At 45.6% G+C, this 21,041-nt stretch overlaps 1 protein-coding gene across 2 annotated transcripts in view; it reads left to right on the top strand.

The window, feature by feature from the left end:
• The window catches only part of Plpp4 (phospholipid phosphatase 4), a 143,537-nt gene that overhangs the window by 33,227 nt on the left and 89,269 nt on the right, over positions 1–21,041 (top strand). For both annotated transcript variants that reach the window (XM_029479063.2, XM_021167127.3), the window contains exon 2: positions 18,497–18,605. In XM_029479063.2, coding sequence (XP_029334923.1) covers positions 18,497–18,605 — 109 coding nt within the window. The remainder of the gene's footprint in view (positions 1–18,496; positions 18,606–21,041) is intronic.

Below are 21,041 nucleotides of genomic sequence, written 5' to 3'. Positions count from 1 at the left end.
CAGTTGGAGATCCAATCCAAGAGGACAGTGGGAACCTAGGGATTCCTAGAGGACCCCCCCCCTTGTAAGCTTTAATTTTTTCAAGGCCTACTTTTAATGATGGTTCTTAAATGCTTTAACCTCCTTCTAGCCCACCACCCACCAGAGGTAGTGGAAAAGGAAGGATACAGGGGAAGTGGGCCCGTTCAGAAATGGTTCTTTAGAGCAAATCCCATCTGTGTTGTCAGGAAATCAACAGTTCAGTTCACAGGTCTGCAGTGGCAGCTCGATCCACTCAGCGGTCCAGATCAGTAGTGTCAGGATAGCAGCAGCGGTGGCACCACCTACCAGGAACAGCCAGGCCTCAGCCAAATCAGGAGGGACCAACAGGACCACCAGGAGAAATTCTCTGCTGTGTGTCTCTTATGGAAGTGAAGATAAGCGTGAAGATGTGAGACCAAGAAGTGTTGCACAGCTAGCTCTATAAGCAAGCCCTTCACACGGTCAGTTGAGTCCTATTTATGCTATTTATACGCCCTCCAAACATCACGTGTCCTCTACAGGTCTTGTCTCACCACGTGTCTTGCCTTCGCACCTGAGTCTGTCTTTGCAAAACTCCACAAGTCGGTATCAGCTGACATTCACTCTGCCAGTGTGCTGGAGCCTGGGGAAGCAGCACAAAGCTGCAGCATACCGCCAGAGGGTTTTCAGTGCATTTCTCTCTATGGAGTCCCCAAGGCAGACCAATACAAGTGTGTACTTAGCAAAGAATCCTTCATCATGTGTCCTTTCACATGTTTGCTTTAGCAGAACATCCTCTAGCCTTTCACCTGTGTCTGCTTTAGCAAAACATCCTTTCACCTGTTGCCACTTCAGGAAAATCTTCCTTCACAAACGCCACCTGACACAACTGGCATTTCAAAGAGCCCTTAAGTTTCCACTTCATCCCCTGTGAATAGGGAACCTAGAGATGCATAGGACCCATCCCTGGAAGCCAGGGCTCCCCAGAGCATAGGTGGTCTGCATGGAATAAAGGTCAGGTCCCTAGATAGCCTCATGGGGGTGAGGCTATTCATGAGAACCTGGAGGGAAGGTGGGAGAGCTTGGAAGAGTAAATGAGCAGAGAGACGAGCAAAGAACAGGAGAATCCCAAGGAGCCTGGTATCAGTGCTGGCCCCTACGAGTGGGACCCTGGCTCGTGAAGCGCCCCCATGTTTATTATATATTGGCACATGGGTGAGCATTATCATACACCAAACTAAGGAAAGAGTACGTGAAGGACAGGCAACAGCTGTTCTCACTAAACTTGCCTCCCGTGGGCAGACTGTTGTATCTGCTGGAACTCCTTTTACAGACGATAAACCAAGACACCCAGGAGTGAGATGATTTGGCCAAGGTCCAGCCCAAGGAGGTGGCTCTCAGTGCCCAGGCTCTGCCCTTAATATGTTGTTATATTTCAAGTGAGTATATGGGTTTTTCAGAATGTCCATATCAATCATCCAAGAATAACAGCATGGACGGGTGGGTGGCTTTCAAGCAGAAACAAGGTAGCCACAGGGTTAGTCAGGGTGAATTGGCTGCCTGAGCTTGGGTCTGCATCCTCAGATTGCCTGGGGGTTCTGGTCACCTTATTGTGTCCCCCATGGTTTCAAGCTGTTGCATTCAGCCCATGCATTGCCTTTTCTGCTTTTCAACTGCATTTCCAAAGACCCAGTTTGCTTCTGTTAATTTAATGCCCTAGGCAGGTCAGTAAGTCTCCTTGGAGCCTCAGTTTTTCTCTCAGAAAAATGGAGATAACTGCCCAGTTTTCACTTGTGAGGAGAGACTGAGGTAAGGTGTCAGGGGTGTCTGGCAGAGCAAATGATCATCGGACCCTGCCCCCACCCTCAGTGCCCCCTCTCATGCTTTTCTCCTTCTAGATGTCTCTGCTGAGATCTCATTTACTGCAGGAATAAAGAGGAGTGTGAACTGATTAATTTATCAAACCTGGTTCTCGGAGCTCAGTGGGCTGCTGTTCCTTACCTGGGACAGGGAAGTCACTTGCTGTGTGGCCCTCGCAATCAGGAAGTGGAGAACAGTGAATGCCGGTGCTCAGCTGGCTTTGTGTTCTCTGTTCTGTCTGGGACTCCAGACTGGAGAGGTGTCACCCACATCCAAGATGAGACTTTCTTCTCCAGATAAACTTTGCTGGAAACACTCTCAGAGACTGGCCCAGAACTGTTTCCATGGTAATGTTTCCCTGCCAGGTTGAAAAGCAGGATTAACTACCACAGAAGCCCACCTGCCTACCCCTAAGCATACTCCATATAAGAGCAGAGTCCCCAACTCAAATGGGGCTGACATCTATCTACCTTGTGTACAGCAGGGCAACTGCTTCTGTTGAGGTAGAGGAGTGTAGACCCAAGATAACCAGGCCAGATTCTTTAACAAAAGCCAGAAGTTCAGGTTTTGATGTAAAAACTCTCAGTTTTTAGATATTGGCCACAAATCGCATTTTTCATAACACTGAGAAGCATAAACCCAGTCTAGCAGCAGGCTGTATCCAGGCTGCTAGCCAGCAGCCTCCAACTAAAGCTGATGCAGGAGAGGGCTGCTTCTTTAAGGAGACAGCTATCATGGTCTCGTTTCTTAAGGCACTGATTCAACAAACATTTCCTGACCACCTACAATGTGCTGGGCATTGTACCAAAAGCCCGTGGTGCAGCCATAATCAAAAACAGGTCATGGGCTGGAGAGATGGTCCCAAGATTCTCAGCCCCCACACGGAGGCTCACACCTATCTGTAACTCCAGTTCCAAGGGAGTTCAAGGGATCTGATTCTTTTCTTCTGACCTACATAGGTACAAGGTATGCATGTGCTATACATACACACATACATACATACAGGCAAACACTTATACACATAAGATAACGATAAACCAATCTTCAAAAGCTGGTTTAAAAACTCCATGTTGCCTCTTAGGAACTACTGTTTTCCACCCATGGCTCTGAATCTTTGCAGCAATGACAATGGCCTTGTGATTTCCTATCCTCTTCGGAAGATTTCCAGTGAGCAGTTTAATCTCATCCATAGAGTCCAGTTGTGTCAACAGGCAGCCATTGTTGAGCCCTGACTCAGGCTCTGGGTCACAGATACCAGCAAAGTGATGTCTCCAGGTGTGCTCCGTTAAGGTTCTTAGGCCCATAGCTCCTTTTCACACCACACTGAGGAGTTGAGTTTGTGTGAGAGTAACTATAAAAACATTCAGTGATGCTTAATGTGAACAATTTGGGGGGCGGGGTGAGGGACTAGTATGAGGTCTCCTTTGCTACTTAAAAACTACAAGTGTGAATGTTTCTCAGGTAGAGGAGTTGGTTCACAGGGCTTATGGCCCACTTGCTTGTTATCAACCCTGTGGCCCTGCCCCACCCTCCTATGGAACTGTGAGCTGTCTCCCAGGCCTGAACCCTCTGCTCTGTAGGTGTTTCATTTTCTGTATTTACCAGCCCATCCAAAAACCATGCTAGGAGAACACAGCCTTAAACCTCCGGGTGGGAGAAGTGTTAAGTCTAGAGAGATGCTAAAGCTGAGGGCATGATGGTGTTGATTTCAGGGTCCTTGGGAGAGGTGTTGGGGTAGCAGTATGAAGGTGTAACTCCCCTACACTGCTGACCAATGGTCTCAGGAGGTCTCTCTGTGCTGGCCCTGCTGTGGGAGGAATCCCAGCTTGCATCTGCTGGGCTGAGCCAGCTCTGGGACACTGATGCTACAGGTTTCTGAATCTTGTAAACCCATTGGCCTGGGTGTGCCACAGTCATCTGCTACCAGGTGGCTCACGTTGCCAGCCCCTCCTTACTCTGGGTTGTTTGGCTGCTCCTTCAGGGCATCCACACAGATACTAAGCCCTGGGAGGAAACACTCATATGAAGGCCAGATGTCCATGTCAGGCCTCTTCTTCAGTGGCTCTCCACATTGTATTTGAGACAGTGTCTGTAACTCTTCTTGAAACTCACTGGTTTTGTCGAGACTGGTTGGGCAGTAAGCCCTGGGGATCCTCCTGTCTCTGCCTCCCTGGTTCTGAGATTTTAAGCTTGGTTAACCATGCTCATCAGTTTTTTGTTGTTGTTGTTTTTGCTTTTGGTGTGGGTTCTGGAGGTCAAATTCAGGTCTCCAACCTTACACAACAAGCACTTTCTAGGCAGAATCTGGATTGTTTAAGGTGACTCATTTTACAGTTGGCCCTGCATCTTTCTGGCTCCAGTCTTCTGGTCTTCTCTTCCTGCCATCTTTCTCCTTTTTGGTTTTTCTTTTCCTTTTGTTCATATTTCTTTGAATTACCGCATCATACTGAAATGCAGTTGGAACTAAATTCTTCCGAAGAGCAAGCTGTTGCTTTGACAGATATAAACACTTTTTGTAGTATCTCGGTGGGCCTGAGCAAAACCATCCTATGAAACGTTGTTGAACAGGTCTGCTGGCACACAACTGTGACTCTAGCACTTGGAGGTAGAAACAGGAGGGCCAGGGGTTCAAAGTCATCTTTCATATATATCATGCTTGAGATCGTCTTTGGAATATGATCCCTGTCTCATTTTTAAAAAACCAAACAAACAAACAAAGAAACAAAAAACCCTAGCCAAACAAACAGTAACAAAAACTCATGGTGGGAAATTTCTCACACCCTCTACCAGCAGTGAGCCCACTCACTTACTCTTTTCCCTTCTCCCCTGTGTCATGCGGAATCTTTTATAGCAAACCCCAGACAGCACCGTTGCATAGATAAACACTTTACTACCTAACTTTAATGAGTAAGAACTTCAAAAACAAAGCCGACTAGTTAACACAACCAACAAACCTCTCTGGTATTCCTTGTATCTGCTGATGCTAACAGTAGTGGGATGTTTGTGATTTTCCAGCAATTAGTATTGATATTATAGTAGCTGAGTTCCTTTCCTGGGTCCTGTCAACTGTGCTAAACGCCTGTTACCCTGCAGTGGGCTTCCTGCTCATTTTATAGACAAGAAGGAAGGAGGGTTATCAGATGAGAAGAGCCAGTGAAGACCCAAGAAGACCCTCCTGTACCAGCCTTTGCATTCTGAGCTCATGAAGACCAGGAGTTTTGTTTGGATCTATGCCAAGGACTCATTTCCCACCTTCTGTTGTATTCTCCCAAGGGGAAGCACCCTGCATGGAAATGTCTACAAATGGCTTTGATCTAGGTGCTTGGACTTCTTGGCATTTTTTACAGTTTCCATACACTCTGCAAGCTCAGCTTACACTCATGCTTGGCCCCCTGCAAGCACATGCAAGTGGGTGATGCAGTGATGCTGCTTCTGTGAAACACAAGGCAATTGCAATATGCAATTGACAAAATCCCAGAGAACGGGAGCATGGGCTGAGCAGGGTGGCCCAGCACTGAGCCAAGTCCACTCTGCCTCTACTCACCCTAGCTCTTGTGGTGAGTGGAAGTACTGCTTCTATTTACAGGACTCGGGGGATGAGAGGGTAAGCCTCTTGCCCAAAGTCATGTGGGTAGTGAGTGGCAAGAAGAGTGTGAAAGTTCTCAGTTTCAGAGGTCTAGCTCCCGCCATCTTCCTTAGCATGTCTCATCTTCTCCACAGCTCTCCTACCCACTCATTTCTTTCTTTCTTTTGAGTTAGAGACCTACTATGTAGGCCAGGCTAGCCTCAATCTCAAAATCTTCCTGCCTCAACCACTCGAGTACTTGGATTACAGATGTGTGTCATCATGCCCACCACTCGCCCTCCGCCTCTGAGATGCCGTTCCTAGACTTTTCTGAGCCAATGTTTTTCTTCTGAAACATTTCAGGCTTCCAGAACAATCGAAGAGTAGGATGATCCCTACGTGTTCCAGTTAGAGTTGGCGGTTGTCAATATTCGTCACGTTCACCTCACGCCTGGGTGTTTGTTTTTCTGAACACCTGCAGATGAATAGCTGACACTTCTGCTCCTGAGCGCCCTGAAAGTTTTGAGTGCTTCTGCAAATGGAGGGGTCTTCCACCGGCCCCTGTCCGCACTGCAGTGAAGGACACCAGTCCTTCCTTTGTCAATAACGTCCAGTGCAGTCTCCCATCCCTTGGTTTTCTCCAGTCATCCTCAAGTCAGGTCTACAATTTTTAAATTTAATTTTATTTTTTACTTATTTACTTTGTATTCCACTGATTGCCACCTCCCAATCACCCCCTCCAACAATCCTTCCCCCACCCCACGGTATACATTTTTTAAACCTGGGGACCCCCACCCCACCCCGTCTAAGCATGCCTGTTGTGTTATATTTGTGGGGGTGTTCTGTTTTGTTTTAGTTTTAGTCTATGGTCACTGAGCTCTGAGCTATTTCTTCTACTTTCTTCCTGTGATCATCTCATTGTTCCTTGTCTGGTTTGTTTTTGTCCTGTTGGTTCTAAATTCTTGGTGAGGTTTGAGGTTTGGCCTGGGGAGAACGTTCTATGGGGATGCTATATTAATACCAAAACTGTTCTGACAAAATGAGCTAACAAAACCAGCCTAAGGGTGGCGGGATCTATCTTAGCTCATGCTCTGAGGGGCTGCAGCACATCCTTGTGGGAAAGACATGGAGGTGGGTGTGGGTGTGTAAAACACCTAGCCACAGTGTGTCAACAAGACATGGAGGTAGGTGTGTAAAGCACCTAGCCACGGTGTGTCTATGGTCAGCAAGCAGAAAGAGAGGAAAGCAGCAGCCCCTCTTCTATCCTACTCTTGCTTTTTATTTAGCTCTGGACTCTAGCCCATGGATGCGGCTAACTATATTCAGGGTATGTCTTCTCTCTGCAGTTAAACCTCTCTGAAAACTCCTTTAGATACACCCAGAGTCATGACTCCTAGAGATTCCAAGGCCAGTCAGGCTGACAGTGACGGTGCCATGAACATACTTCATTTCACATTGAGTTGGAGGTGCAAAAAGAACAGTCCTCAGGGCCACTATCAGTGAGCACAGAGGGAATGTACATCAGGGAGCTTCCAGGATCCGAAGAAGAGTTACACTAGGAGAGTCATTCACTCGCGCAGCTTGTTTCTGGTCCATTCTCTTCTGGTCCCTCCATCTTGCACACCTAAGAGCTAGACAGATGAACAGCATCTCCTGGCTTAGACCACATAGCCTTCCACTAGCCTACTTCTTACTCCATCCTATGCGGGAGTGCTCAGGAGAACAGGGTTGTGGGTGCATGTGTTACTTGTACATTATCCACCCAGTATGGGAGGAGGGATTCCTAATGTAGGGATTTAGAGAGTTGGGGGAGCGAATTCTGACCTCAGGTTTTGAGAAGAACCATGGGAGATGTGTAACTCTGGACAGAGTTTATGTATCATAGAGACTCACATCCAGGAACAGGGCAGTGCATGCTGTGAAAGGGCACCCAACAACAGTGTCAACGGGCAGGGACTGGGTCATATTCCCAGAGGAGAGATGAATATAGACTGACGGGGAACTATGACTCGATATTCAGGAATAAGCAGGAACTGTCTGGCTACTGATGATTTCTTTCTCTCGTTTGTTTGTTTGTTTTGTTTTTGTTTTTTGTTTGTTTGTTTTTTGGTCCAAGAGACATTATTCCTGGAAGCAGAGTAGGTGACAGATTTGTGATTAGGGTTTCTAAAATCCTTCTGGTGTCAAGTGTTGTGCTCAGACCTACCGTTAAGTCTTGGTTGTACTTTCCACTGTCCAAATGTCACACCCATGAGTGGACTCGTTTCATATACATGCCAACTATCTGAGGTAGGTGCTGCTCTCAGAATCATGTTACAGGTGAGATAAACAAGGCCGGAGAGATGAGGAGCCCGAGGTCACATGGATGATTGGAGAAAAATGGATATACAAGTCAGCCACTCGTCCCCAGAATCTGTAGCCTCAGCTAAACAGGGCATGTGTAGAGCGAGGGGTGGGGTGTCTGTCCCAGCTTTGCTACTAGCGCCACTTAACATCTGTGAAGTCACTGTCCATACTCCTGTTGGGAGGTTGATCTCAGAACAAAAGGAAAAGATGACACCTGGGCTGGTACTCATCTGGTCTAGAGCAGATGGCATTGACACATTTCTCCACACCTGGGTGAGGGCAGGCTATCTGACTAAATCACCTGCTTCAAGAGAAGCCACTTTCTGAGTGACAAGCAGGAGGGCGTTGGTGGAAATGGTTGCGTGAGTCTTGATTTGTCCTTCTAGTGTTCTCAACCTGTGGATCACAATCCCGTTGGTAAACTTCTATCTCCAAAAACATTTACATCACAACAATAGCAAAATGACAGTTAGGAAGTAGCAATGAAAATAACTCTGTGGTTGGGAGTCGCCATGCATGAGGAACTGTATAGCATTAGGAAGGTTGAGAACCACTGCTCTAGATCCTTCCTGTACTTCTAGATCTTTCTCCCCACGCCCAGGAAACACAGAAACTGCCCTCTGCAGGAACCTGTCCTGCCAGTCACACTGAGTGAGGCTGGAGACCAGTGTACAGGAGACATAGGGAGGGATGAGACCCTGACTTCCTTAGGCTTGCAGTTATGCCTCAAGGAAGAGGGGGTACTGATAAGCTGAGCTGTGTGGACTGTCAGTGAAATGGCTCAGTGAGCACAGTCACTCACCAAGTCAGCCTGATGATGACCTGAGAGCATCAACTCCTGGATTGTCCTCTGACCTCTGACCTCACACCATGGCATTCATGTTCTAACAACAACAATAACAAATATTTATAAAAACATAAAAATATAAATTATTATCATTATTATTAATATTGTAGTTGTAGAGTAGTAGTAACAACCCATTTACCCATTTTTAAAATCTGCATGGACCCAGACAGGCATTCTATGTCTTGAAGCTTCAGTGTCCTTGGTTCTGAACTGAACAGTCAGTTCTCACCCAGAGGTCGTTTTGAGGATTCTTGAAGTTACTTAGGAAAAGGCTAAGTGCAGTGCTTGTCACAGGACAGTGCCCAGTGTGCTGGTTAGTTCTGCTTGTGATTCTAATTGGTACCTTTGTATCTGGGGGTTCTCCAAGGATTCAGACTCAAAGGAAGGCCCATCTGGAGTCTGGCTGCTTGCTGGTTTACTGGCACAGTGATAACCCATCAATATGTTCTCTGCACAACTGCCTCCCACCCCTTGTTCCCAGGACTAACGAAGACTCTTAGAGGCCTGCTCTCAGCAGGTGTGGGGCTGCCAGGCTCTTCACAGGGCCACATTTGATGTCTGTTTGTAAGGCCCACTGGAGAGCAAGAGTCAATGGTGCAATTAGGAAACAGACTTCGGTGTTGGTTCTCACCTGTAAAGCCCTTTTAGTACACATAGGTCTTTCCCTTATAGATCTCAAGGTTTGAAAACAGAGTTCCAGGACACTCTTGGCTCATTAAGTGGCCAAAGTCAAGTGGTGGCTGTTACCAATTCTTCTGTCTGAGTCCCTTTCCAGCACACAGTCACACTGTGTTCAGGAGGACCTTAAAGAAGGAGGCCAGTCTCAAACCCAGTCATTCTCCCATGGGAATCACTGCTGCTTACACTGGGAACTTTAGGACTCTAGCCAGACCCTAACATTTATTGCTGTGAAGAAAACATTCACAGTGGCCCTGGAAGGTATGGTCTCCTGAGAGTGAGTTGGGGGAAATGTTGAAGTGGAAATTTCTGGTTTCTTAACAACTCAATTGTGTTCACATGATGTTTTTTCTGGAAGCTGTCTTGTAAAAGGGCATGTGATGTTTAGAAAGAATATAAATGGAACCTCACAAACAATGAGAGGATGCTCTTGCAATACTAGTCGTGCAACAAACACTTGGCTTCTTCACTGGTCTTCACTGGTCTTTGCTGGTTCTTGCTGGTCTTCACTTCATAGACAGAAAGACACTAAAGAACTTCTCATGGTATCCTGGCTGATTCTAGCTGCTTCAGTTGACTTGTGCCGATTCGGTGGAGCCTTGCAGTTTCTGTTGGATGTAGCGGCCACGACTAACTTGTGTTTAGTATTTACTGTTGAACTAGACTGCTAGTATCTTGAAAATGAAGAAGGGAATTACCCCCAAGGAACTACATCTAAACAGGTCCACAACCCCCCTTTCCTAATATCCTTCTTTCTCCCCTACCTCTGTTTAGTGGGCTAGAAGGGAGGTTGAAACGTTTAAGAACCCTAAGTAAAATAGGTTTTAAACACTCTAAGCCTACAGGATGTGAAATCTCAGAAAAGGTTAAATGACTCTTCCCATGCTACCCAACAGGCAAGTGCTGAGTCAGAGATTTGGACCAAGTCAATGATCTGGCAAGTTCATATTTCTGCATAATTGGAGCAGAAATTAATAGTGGGGAAAGGGATGGAGGAATTCCTTTTAAATGTATTTTTACTGTCCCTAAACATCCACTCTTCTTGAGAGAGGACAAACATTCGAAAATCTGTGTTTATTAGCTGACAGGGAGAGGAAAGCTTTGAAAATTTGCGTTTAAAGAGACATTAGTACTCCTTGGCCTAGAACACGCTATTTCTAAGTTCTACTTGTGGTTTATTGAAATGTGCTGTTTTTATGGTTCCCAGCTTTGGGCTGATCAGGGAATGGCCCTGGCTTGTGTGCTGAAGTGGGGTGGTGAATAGATGTGAGATTGTGAGGTTAGGGACACAACTTGTGCCCGTCTAGACTCTGGCCTCATCTGGGATCCTCTACAGGTGGCCAACCTGTCAAAAAGTGTAGAGAGCCCACAATGGTGGTATGTATCCCCCAGAATTTCACCTGCTGCTTGGAGGATAGTCAGGTAACCCAAGGAAGAAGGCAGGAGAAAGACGGGTGAAGATCCACCCAGAGGAAATGGTGTTTGGTTTCTGTTTGGTTTGGCATTGGCCTCATGCCTCTCTGCCTTAGGATTTTGCTTGTTTCTCCTTTGTTGTCATTAGCTCTTCTCTCTCTTTTCTATCTCAGTAAATGTTATCAGATTCTCTTTGCATCTTAAAACATTGCATGCTTCCCTCTCACTTAAATCAGCTTTGATGTATGTGCCTGCATTTGGATTTGAGCATCCTGTATTTACGTGTATGAGTGCATTATGTGTGTGTGAGAGATGTACTTATGGGAAATTTAAACAAACACTCTATGCATGAACTATGCATGAATCAAGGAGAGAATTTCTGAGCATAAGATTAAGATCATGTTTGTAAAAACATGTTTTGTGTATTTTCTGTGCTCTTCAAATTGTCATGAGAAACTAGGAAAACCGTTCCCCTTTGTCAAGAGGTAAGTAGAGCATGTATAGGCTCAGAGGACAGTCCCTCTCAGGCAGTAGGTATGCTTCAGTTTTTGCCCAGCAAGTCACTTGATTTTTGACAGTCACAGTTTTCATGAGAGAAAATGATACAATTGCCGTTATTTTAGCCTTCAATTTTTTTTTACATCCACAGAGTTTTTTTTTCTTTTTCCAATTTTTTATTAGGTATTTTCTTCATTTACATTTCAAATGATATCCTGAAAGTCCCCTATACCCTCCCCCCCTGCTTCCCTACCCACCCACTCCCACTTCTTGGCCCTGGTGTTCCCCTGTACTGAGGCATATAAAGTTTGCAAGACCAAGGGGCCTCTCTTCCCAATGATGGCCGACTAGGCCATCTTCTGCTACATATGCAAATAGAGACATGAGCTCTGGGGGTACTGGTTAGTTCATATTGTTGTTCCACTATAGGGTTGCAGATCCCTTCAGCTCCTTGGGTACTTTCTCTAGCTCCTCCATTGGGGGCCCTGTGTTCCATCCAATAGCTGACTGTGAGCATCCACTTCTGTGTTTGCCAGGTACCAGCATATAGCCTCACAAGAGACAGCTATATCAGGGTCCTTTCAGCAAAATCTTACTGTATTTTAGCCTTTAATTATATCTGCTTACTTTTGTAGCAGTAGTAGAAACATCTTGACTTGTGAACAGAGGTTGACAATAGTTAACAGTTTATGCATGCTTACAGTGAAGGAAGACTTCATTACCTGAAGGTTAGATTGATACTCACTACTGACCCTGGGCTTATTGGGGACAATAAACATAATGTTGCAACTTTATCTAACCAGTCTCATTGTATAACACTGTGTTGTTGGAAGTGATGAGTAACTGACCCTGTGACCTGCTGGACTTCTGTGTTTCCTTCTGGTACAGGATTCTTCCCTTTCTGATCATTTTTTTTTCCATCAGACTTAAGGAAGCTTTAGAAATCTTACTCTAGCATAAAGATTACTGTGGTGCACACTGAAGAATCTAGGCATTGATCCATGCCATCTGTGTGCTAAGGCCCCTGTGTTATAAATACGCTTACTTCATATAAAGTTTGCAAGACCGAGGGGCCTCTCTTCCCAATGATGGCCAACCAGGCCATCTTCTGCTACATATGCAGCTAGAGACACGAGCTCTGGGGGTACTGGTTAGTTCATATTGTTGTTCCACTATAGGATTGCAGACCCCTTTAGCTCCTTGGGTACTTCCCTGAGCCAGGGAAGTGGCATTCAAAATGAAGGCCTCAGGTCCCATCCTTTGTCTGGTGGCTGGCCCTGGCAGAGCTTTGGGGAATTAAGGTGTTGCCATCTGCATCTTATTCATTGGGAAAAAAAGTAAACTAAATAATTTTATACAGCTGTCAGAGGTCAAAGAGTTGCCCCCACATTATTCATCCTTTTCTTGCAAATCTAAGGATGTGGTCACCATGCTGGCCGGGTATAAATTGATTCTCAGACATTGCTGATGTGGCTAGAGCCATTTTCTTTCATGTAGAATGACCCATATTGTTGAGTCTTTGAGTATCCAGTGTTGATTTTGATATTTTCTCCATTTTTTTATTATTATTTTTATCACAAGTGGGGTTATTCGAGGCTTTAAGGAATGAGTGTAATTAGACGTGAGCATGACCTTCCAGACAGCCACAGTGGAGAAGTTCGGTGGTATCCCTCTTCTCTTCCACCCTCCATGGGAGGGCCTCTTTGGCCACTTTTTCTTTCCATTCTCAGAGAAGACAGAGACCGTGGTCACTAAGGAGGGCTAGTCAATAGCCTTCCAATGTTATTGTGTATCTTGATGCTTAGCAGGTGTGTTGGAGGGCATGCTGGTTTTATAATTAAAGGACGTGAGATTTCTTCTAAAATAATCTGCGTGGCTTCAAAGGGGATTTTATCAACAGAAACATAATAATACAAATCAGCCGACCTGGTTCTCAAAGGGCCAGAATCAGGAGGCCCTGGTCTTTACTGAGAACGTCGTCTCAGCACACAGCAAGCACACTGAGCCCCTGAGATTTGCTCAGTGAAGGTTCAGGTTGCAGGTCTGAAATTGAGACAGACTCCCCAGGTCATGATCCCTTAGTGCTCATGGTTTAATCTACAGATAAACATCATGCCACCATCAGGAAAGAAGCTTGCTAGAAACACCAGCTTCCAGGCATTCTTGTTCCTAGATCTGTAATCACAAGGCTCTCGAGTGTTTCCTGGACACATTAATGTATGGGAACCTATGACCCAACACACTGTTGGATGTCCTCAGTGTGGAGTGTGCCCTGGTATATCAGTAACTAGAGACAGTACCTCACAGCTCCACACCTCATTGTGTGTGTGTGTGTGTGTGTGTGTGTGTGTGTGTGTGTGTGTGTGCGCACGCGCACATACATGTTATTGTATATGCAGGTACATTTTGTGTGTGCAGGTGCATGTGGGGGCCAAAGGATTGCTCTGTCTTTCCTCAGACTTCAGTTGTTTTCAGATGACCATCAACCTTGGCTATTTATTATTATTTCTTGAGACAGAGTTTGCTTCTGTCCTGGAACATACTAGGTAGGCTAAGATGGATGGTCGGTGAGCTCCAGGGATCCTCCTGTCTCTGCCTTCCACAGTGGTGAGATTATGGATGCTCACTCTGTGCCTTGCTTTTTTATGTAGGATACAGGGATCAAACTCTGGTCTCCATGGTTGTGCTGTTAGCATCTCCCTGAATGAATGATCTCCCCAGGCCCAGAACAGAACCAGAGTTTCTACTTCTTGCTTTATAGCCTACTCCCAAGGATTTGTCCAGGGCTCAGTGTGCCCTCCCCTGGAAGCTCTGTTAATGTCTCTAGTGTTTTCTATCCTCCGCATGCCCTCTTCTGACCCCATTTGCTTTTATAAGCCCTGGGTCCTCTGAGCAGCTGCCTTCCTGTCTGGATTCTCTGAGGCAGACGCCAGTGGCTGGAGAAGGGACATCTATCTTTCTTAGTACTATTGGTCCCAGAGGATATGATTTGCCTGATAGATGTGGGGTTTTTGCTATAGCCACTCTGGGTACAGTAAAGGATTGTCAAAAGTCTCAGTATTTGGCATCATTTTAGAAAAATTACACCTGACCTTTATAAAGTAAAAGTTTTAGACTGGGGACATAACTTGAGTAAAGTTTTTAACACAAAGACATGAGGACATGTGTTTAAGCCCAGCATCCTCTTAAAAAGAAGGGCACAGTGACAACATGAGTGATCCCAGTGCTAGAGAAGCAGAACAGGTGAATCCCCAGAACTTGCTGCAGGTAGCCTAGCCTAGTGGGCATTCCAAGTCTCATTGACCCCGTGTCAAAAAACAAGGGGGCAACATATGAGGAACAATATGGGAGGTTAGTTGACCTCTGGCCTCCACTAACACGCATGCATGTATACATTACCACCACCATAGGCAGGAGATAGAGAGATACAGAGACAGAGAGAGGGAAAGGGAGAGAAGAGAGAGAGACAGAGACAGAGAGACAGAGACAGAAACTTACACAAAGACAGAGATACTCAGTGAGGAATCCAGGACACAGAGACAGTGGGAAGGAAATTGCTCAGTGATGTGTCTTGACTCCCATTTCTTCCCCATGGTCTGCTTTGTGGGGAAGAAATGGGAGTCAAGGTTTTGGGGTCTCTGACAGAGGGCTGTGTACCACTACAGTTAGCGTCACCCTGTGGATACCAGATGGCGCTTCAGTGGTAGCTGAATCCATATTCTTCACCATCTGCTTTTTTTGTAGTCAAGACTTACTATATCTGTCAAGGGAAGGCATCTGTTTCCCTTCTCTGAAGACGACTTTAAGATTCACCTGTAAGTGTGGTCATACTGACTGCTTCATTAGTCTTCTCATTGTAACCGAATACTTGACTTAAAAATCCTTAAGGGATGAAGTGTCTTTTCTGGCTCATGGTTGGAGGATACAGTCCACCTTGGCAGGGAAGACAGATGCATCTCTTTGATGGGGTAGCTAAGGCTGTTCACTTATATTTGGGCAGATTGGGAAACTGAGCACAAGAAACAATGTGGACCTATAAATGTCATGTGACCCATTTCCTCCAGCTCGGTTCTACTTTCTAGAGGTTCCATAGCCTTCCAAAACGGCAGCACCTCCTAGAAACCAAGTGTTCAAACACGAGTCCTTGGGAGTCATGAACATCCAAAGTATGCAGACGACATTATGTGATTCTCAAGGCCGGATCAGGAGACGCCATTTGCTTTGGTCTGCTTCTCTTGGGATACAGGATGAAATTCTCAGTACCTGGGGACTGGGGTGTAATGTGTCAGTTCTTCAGTTCAGCTCCAGTCAGGCTGCCAGCAGCAGGTGGCCATCTTGATAATGCCTAGTGCAGCACTCAGTTAACTACAGGCTCTATGGAAGGAGAGTGTTTAAGCAAGAACTCTTTAGCGGGACCCACAGAATTTCCTGAACCACAAAGTCATGTGCAAAATAAAAATTTTTAGGTTGATTTATGGTAGAGTCATGGTGATCAGGATATTCTTGAAGGTTTAGCTATCACAAGCAGCTTATGTGGTGTAAAATATCTTTTAGACAAACTTTATTGCATTTCATCTCATCTAAAATGCTTTTAAAATACCTGGAGGCAGGGATCAGGCTGTGACACAGTCAAAGAATATATTAAAAACTGGTGAAAACACACACTGGAGACTGGAGTGTGGTGATAAGTGGAAAAAATACTAGTTTTTCTGCCCATGTTTAATTGGGTGTTCTATGCATTTCAAAATTCTTTCCCTTCCCTTCCCTTCCCTTCCCTTCCCTTCCCTTCCCTTCCCTTCCCTTCCCTTCCCTTCCCTTCCCTTCCCTTCCCTTCCCTTCCCTTCCCTTCCCTTCCCTTCCCTTCCCTTCCCTTCCCTTCCCTTCCCTTCCCTTCCCTTCCCTTCCCTTCCCTTCCCTTCCCTTCCCTTCCCTTCCCTTCCCTTCCCCTCCCATTCTTTTATTTCTTTCTTCTCTTCTGTTTCCTTTTCCCTCTTTTTCTTTTTTTTTCTTTCTCATATAGAGCCCAGGCTAGCCTTTATTTGCTTGAACTCTAGCTTCTATTCGCTAAAAGCTTGGACTATAGGTGTGCACAACCACACAATGTTTATCTAGCACTGGGAATGGGACCTGGGGCCTCGTGCATGCCAGGCAAGCATCTACCAACCAAACTTCTTCCCCACCTCCATGTGTATTCTTTCAATTTAATTTCCATTCCAGATCTTTGAGATATGTTCACCTCACAAAAAGGAAACTGAGGATCAGCGATATTAAGAAAAGCATTTTCTGTGTACCACACAGCCAGGGCTGAATTGAAACCCCAGGGTTGTCAATCAAGAAAATTAAGTCATCAAGTTTCTTGAAGTCAAGAATTCAGGTCCCTTATGGGATTACTGGGGTCAGAGCTAGAGCCTGGGACCTGGAGAATGGTTTAAAATCCACACCCCCAGGTCCTATCCATACTGTTTATGGATACCATAACATACATCTGGCTAACAAGCCTCCAGAAGTTCTCACCCATCTCCAGCTGTGGCCTCTGATTTAGTTCCAAGCTGCCCCATTGCATGTGTGTACATTGCAGTCCCACAAAGGGCAGTGCTTTACTAAGTGGCATAGAGCAGCTTCATGGGAGGATCGTGCCACAGAGCAGTTCTCTGATGCCCAGGGAAGTGCTCTTCATATCCTTGCTTTGGAGAAAGTACACAGGGCCCATAGCAGTTTTGCAGACCAGGTTCTTGACACACTTGGGATCCCATTCTGCAATAGACACATTCTGGGCATTGGTTGGTGAGGGTTTGGCTGGTCTCTATGACAATTACTACACTGGCAAATGTTTTCCAGGTGACTCTTTCATTTCAGGTGGAGGTGCTATGGTCACAGGGCTAAACAGATCTGTCAAAGACAGCTCTATTTATTTTTTATTTTTTAATTCCTAAGTACACAAATTCTTAGCATTTAAAACCCCCACCGACAATTAGAGGTGAGGATGCAGAGAAGAGAGAATAGAATGAAGGGCAGGAAGGCATATAAAAACAGACATGGAGGATTGTGGGTTCTTATAGATGCACATTATAATTCACTGGGATGCTGGTCTGTTTGATGGTATTACTGTAAAGCTTCTCAGAGTGTATGTTAAGTTTGGCAGTATCAGGGCCTCCTAGTGGGGCCAGCCCTCCTAGGAGGTTCTCAGTTCACAGTCCTTGTATACTCACTGCTGAAAATGTAGATGAACGTGCAGACAGACCGAGGTCATATGACACCCAACTTTAGGATACATAGTGAGGTTCCAAGGTCGACAGTTCTGCTAGGACCTCGCTCTTGGATGACTGTCCCTTTTTTGCCTAAAACAAGGAGAATTTCTGGATCCAGGACTAAAATAGGGGTGGCTATAGGAAGACCCAAGTTTCTAGATCCTTTTGGCTCAGGATCAAAATTTCTCAGCCAGGCAGTGGAAGACTGGAACTTCTTGATGTTCCAGCTCCCAGCCATTCATGCTTGAAAACATTCTGAATGAAATTTAGGTGGAGGCAGGGCTGGAAATGCTGGGCAAAGGCCGTTGGCTGAAGTCTGATATCGTAAATTCACAATATTGCCTGTCTCCCAACCCCCACCACTTTTAATTTAAGGACTGCTTTTGGTTGTCCAACTAACGAAGAGCTAGCCCAGGCTGGGGATGTGCTAGATTACCATGGCAGGAGTAGTTCTCAGAGGGTAAAAAGAGGAAGAGGGAAGATGCCTAGAGCTAGCCCATTAGCAGACTGAAAACATCCCGTCGCCTCACCTCATCCTTCCTCTGCCCCCTAGTGGAGGTGAAGCAGCATCATGACCTCATCTGGACAATGGGAGGGAGGGCAGGAAACATCCTGTCCCCTTGTTAGGTCCAGGGAACCTGCTGAGTCTCCACTCCTGTTTCAGATCTTTGTTCTCAGACACTGTGCTCACAGCCTGGCCTGGCCCTGACCCCACGTGAGCCGCTGTGTGGTACTTGAGCTTTCAGCTCACGTTGGGAGCCTGGGTTCTTAGAGTCTTTGCAGAGCTGTTTCCTGGCTGTCTCCTTAGCCCGGGAATGAGTCCTTACTGCCATGGGTGACAGGATGCTAGAGTCTCTGTTGCTTTGTCTTTCTCTGGTTGGAACTGGCTGAGGATGATCATTAGAGGCTCCTTGTTTCTCCCCTTCCCAGAAGTCGGGAAGACTCTTCTAGGGGCATGCAAACTACGGCTTCCCCTGGGAAGCCTTTTCCACGGCCCCTGAGTGCTCAGCTGTCATGTCCTTTTTCTCTGTTTTGTTTCAGTTTTACAGAATTTTTGGATCCATTCCAGAGAGTCATCCAGCCGGAAGAGATCTGGCTCTATAAAAATCCTTTGGTGCAGTCAGACAACATACCTACCCGCCTCATGTTTGTAAGTATCACGATTTGGTGGCCAGTGTGTCCACTAGCCCACCTACACACCAAATGGGCTTTGACCTTTGCTGTTCTAGGCTGAAGACAGTAGGCAACTTTAGAAAAGAGGAAGGTAGCACATCCAATTGAAACTCGCTTCCAGAGCATGACAGGCACCGATTGCTCACTTGAGAGACTGTGATTGTCCAACACTTCAGAAACAGAGAGGACTTGCCTACCTGACTTAAGTTGAATGTTTCCACATAGTGACAGTGTAGTAAAGTCACACTGGAAGCTAGTGACAAGAATTCACTGTCCCTTCTCCTTCCAGGATAAGCCTGAAATTTCCCAACTTGGGCAATACAGAGAGCTCTGTTAACCACTTGTCTGGTGATAAGATGACCCTTTGGTAGGCTGAGGTATGACTCATTAGGTAAAATGCTTTCCACCCAAGTGTAGAACTGGAGATCAAATCCCCTGTATCCATGTAAATGCTGAGTGGGTATGATGACCAGCCTGTAATCCCAGCACAGGAAAGGTGAGTCTCAGCAAGTGTGCTTGCTAGACTAGCCAAACCACTAGGCGATAAGTTCAAGTGTGAGACCTTGACTCAATATGTAGGGTGGAGCACCATTGAAGAAGGCATTTGATTTCAACTAATGACCTCTATACATGCTACATACACACATGCATGTGCCCACACACATGCCAAAAGGAATATATACATGTATACCATATACCCAGACATGTACAAACAAACAAAAGAAAGCCTCCCCCATATCAAACACTAGATGTTATCTGCATCTCCTAGAACAAATGAGGAAACACCTAATAACGTGACAGAGTGGGGTTACTGTTCCCTCCTTCTCTTACCACACGGCAATTATAGCCTTTCCCTTTCCCTCCCTGTGTGCCAGTGCATATTAGAGACTACATCATATGGTCCCAGACTATGTCAGAGAGGAAGGGGTCATTACTATTCACGACTTTCAGGGTCAGAAGTTCATCCCAGAGAGAGGAAGGAATTTCCCTGATGCCACACAGTTAGTGGGTGACAGTGTATGATCTGGGTAGCCAACTATGGAGCTCAACTGTCCTCCTTGAGACTTCTCTGGATGTTTCTGAGTCCAGAACTCCTTACTGATGCTGTTACTCTTGGAGCATTGCCAGTGAGCAGTTCTGTAGCAGAGGACACGGTCACGTGCTGCCCCTTCACTAGGAACAATAACAAAACTTTCCTATGGGCTGCCTAGTGGATGGGAGGTGGTTCCTTTTTGACCCACCATGATGCCTGTGCTAGTCGAGACTACTGACTGTTCCAGAACATTCGCGACACACACTGGACTATTTGAAAGAAATGCCGTTATTTCACGGAGTAAAGTGTTTTAAGTAACGAGGGTTGAAAAGATATCCATATCTGCAAATGAAGATGACTGCTAACCTGCATGGACAGTCAGGTGTTAAGAAAATGGCTGCTACTCTGTGTGCACAGTCAGGTGTCATGAAAATGGCTGCTACTCTGTGTGCACAGTCAGGTGTCATGAAAATGGCTGCTACCCTGTGTGGACAGTCAGGTGTTATTACAGTTGCTTTCATAATTACTTTTCAGCTTGGAAAAAGAAAATAGGTTTCTTAGAGAAATCTTAGAGAAAGTGAAATATTAAGGTCGGTTGGCAGTAGGGCATAACAAATACTCACGTGTTACAATAAGATTCGTTTCCAATTCTATTCTAACTCAATAAATCCTAGATATGAAAGAACTGGTATGTGGCTAATGACTTCACAGCACAATTAGGGGAAAGCATCTGTTTATCACTCAGACCCGTTCTTCCCAGGGCTTCGCATTTCATGTGCCTTAAAAGGCAATTTGGAGATGAATGCTCATACAGGACACCAAGAGGAATTTGTAGCTCCGGCCTGGATTTATGAACAATGGATTGTTTTGAAGACTAAATGCAGACACCACACGTGTTCTAGCTACAGACACAAGTGGGCTGAAACAATTTGCATATCGCCAGTGGTTGGAATGAGATGCAAAAAGGTCATCCAGCACCACAATTTCTGGAAGCTAGAAGTAGATTTGACTTCATGGACTGGCTCACTCTCTAATCTTAAAATAAAACAAGTTCAACCTTTTCCTTAGTTAATAGTGGGTGATGAAGGACACTCTATCAGCTACAAATTCAGTGCAGCCCACAAGAGCAACAGGAGAGCAGAAACACCATTTAAAATACCCAAAACGCAACGGTGGAAAATACTTTGTCATCCCATAATTAGATTTATTCTCCTAGACTTTATTAAGAGCTTAATAATAGCTATTGTTTGTCAGCTTTGGGCCCTCAGATTTCCCAGTGTCTTCAGGAGAATTTTGACTAGAGAACCTAGTATCACTGATATCTAATCTAGGCCAGTCCCCTTGGAAGCTCAAATTCTACTCATTTGTTTTGTGTGTGTG

Source organism: Mus caroli, unplaced genomic scaffold (genome assembly GCF_978045245.1).
Source record: "Mus caroli unplaced genomic scaffold, Mus_caroli_1 scaffold_8, whole genome shotgun sequence".
NCBI lineage: Eukaryota > Metazoa > Chordata > Mammalia > Rodentia > Muridae > Mus > Mus caroli.
This window is presented reverse-complemented; position numbering and strand designations above follow the sequence as displayed.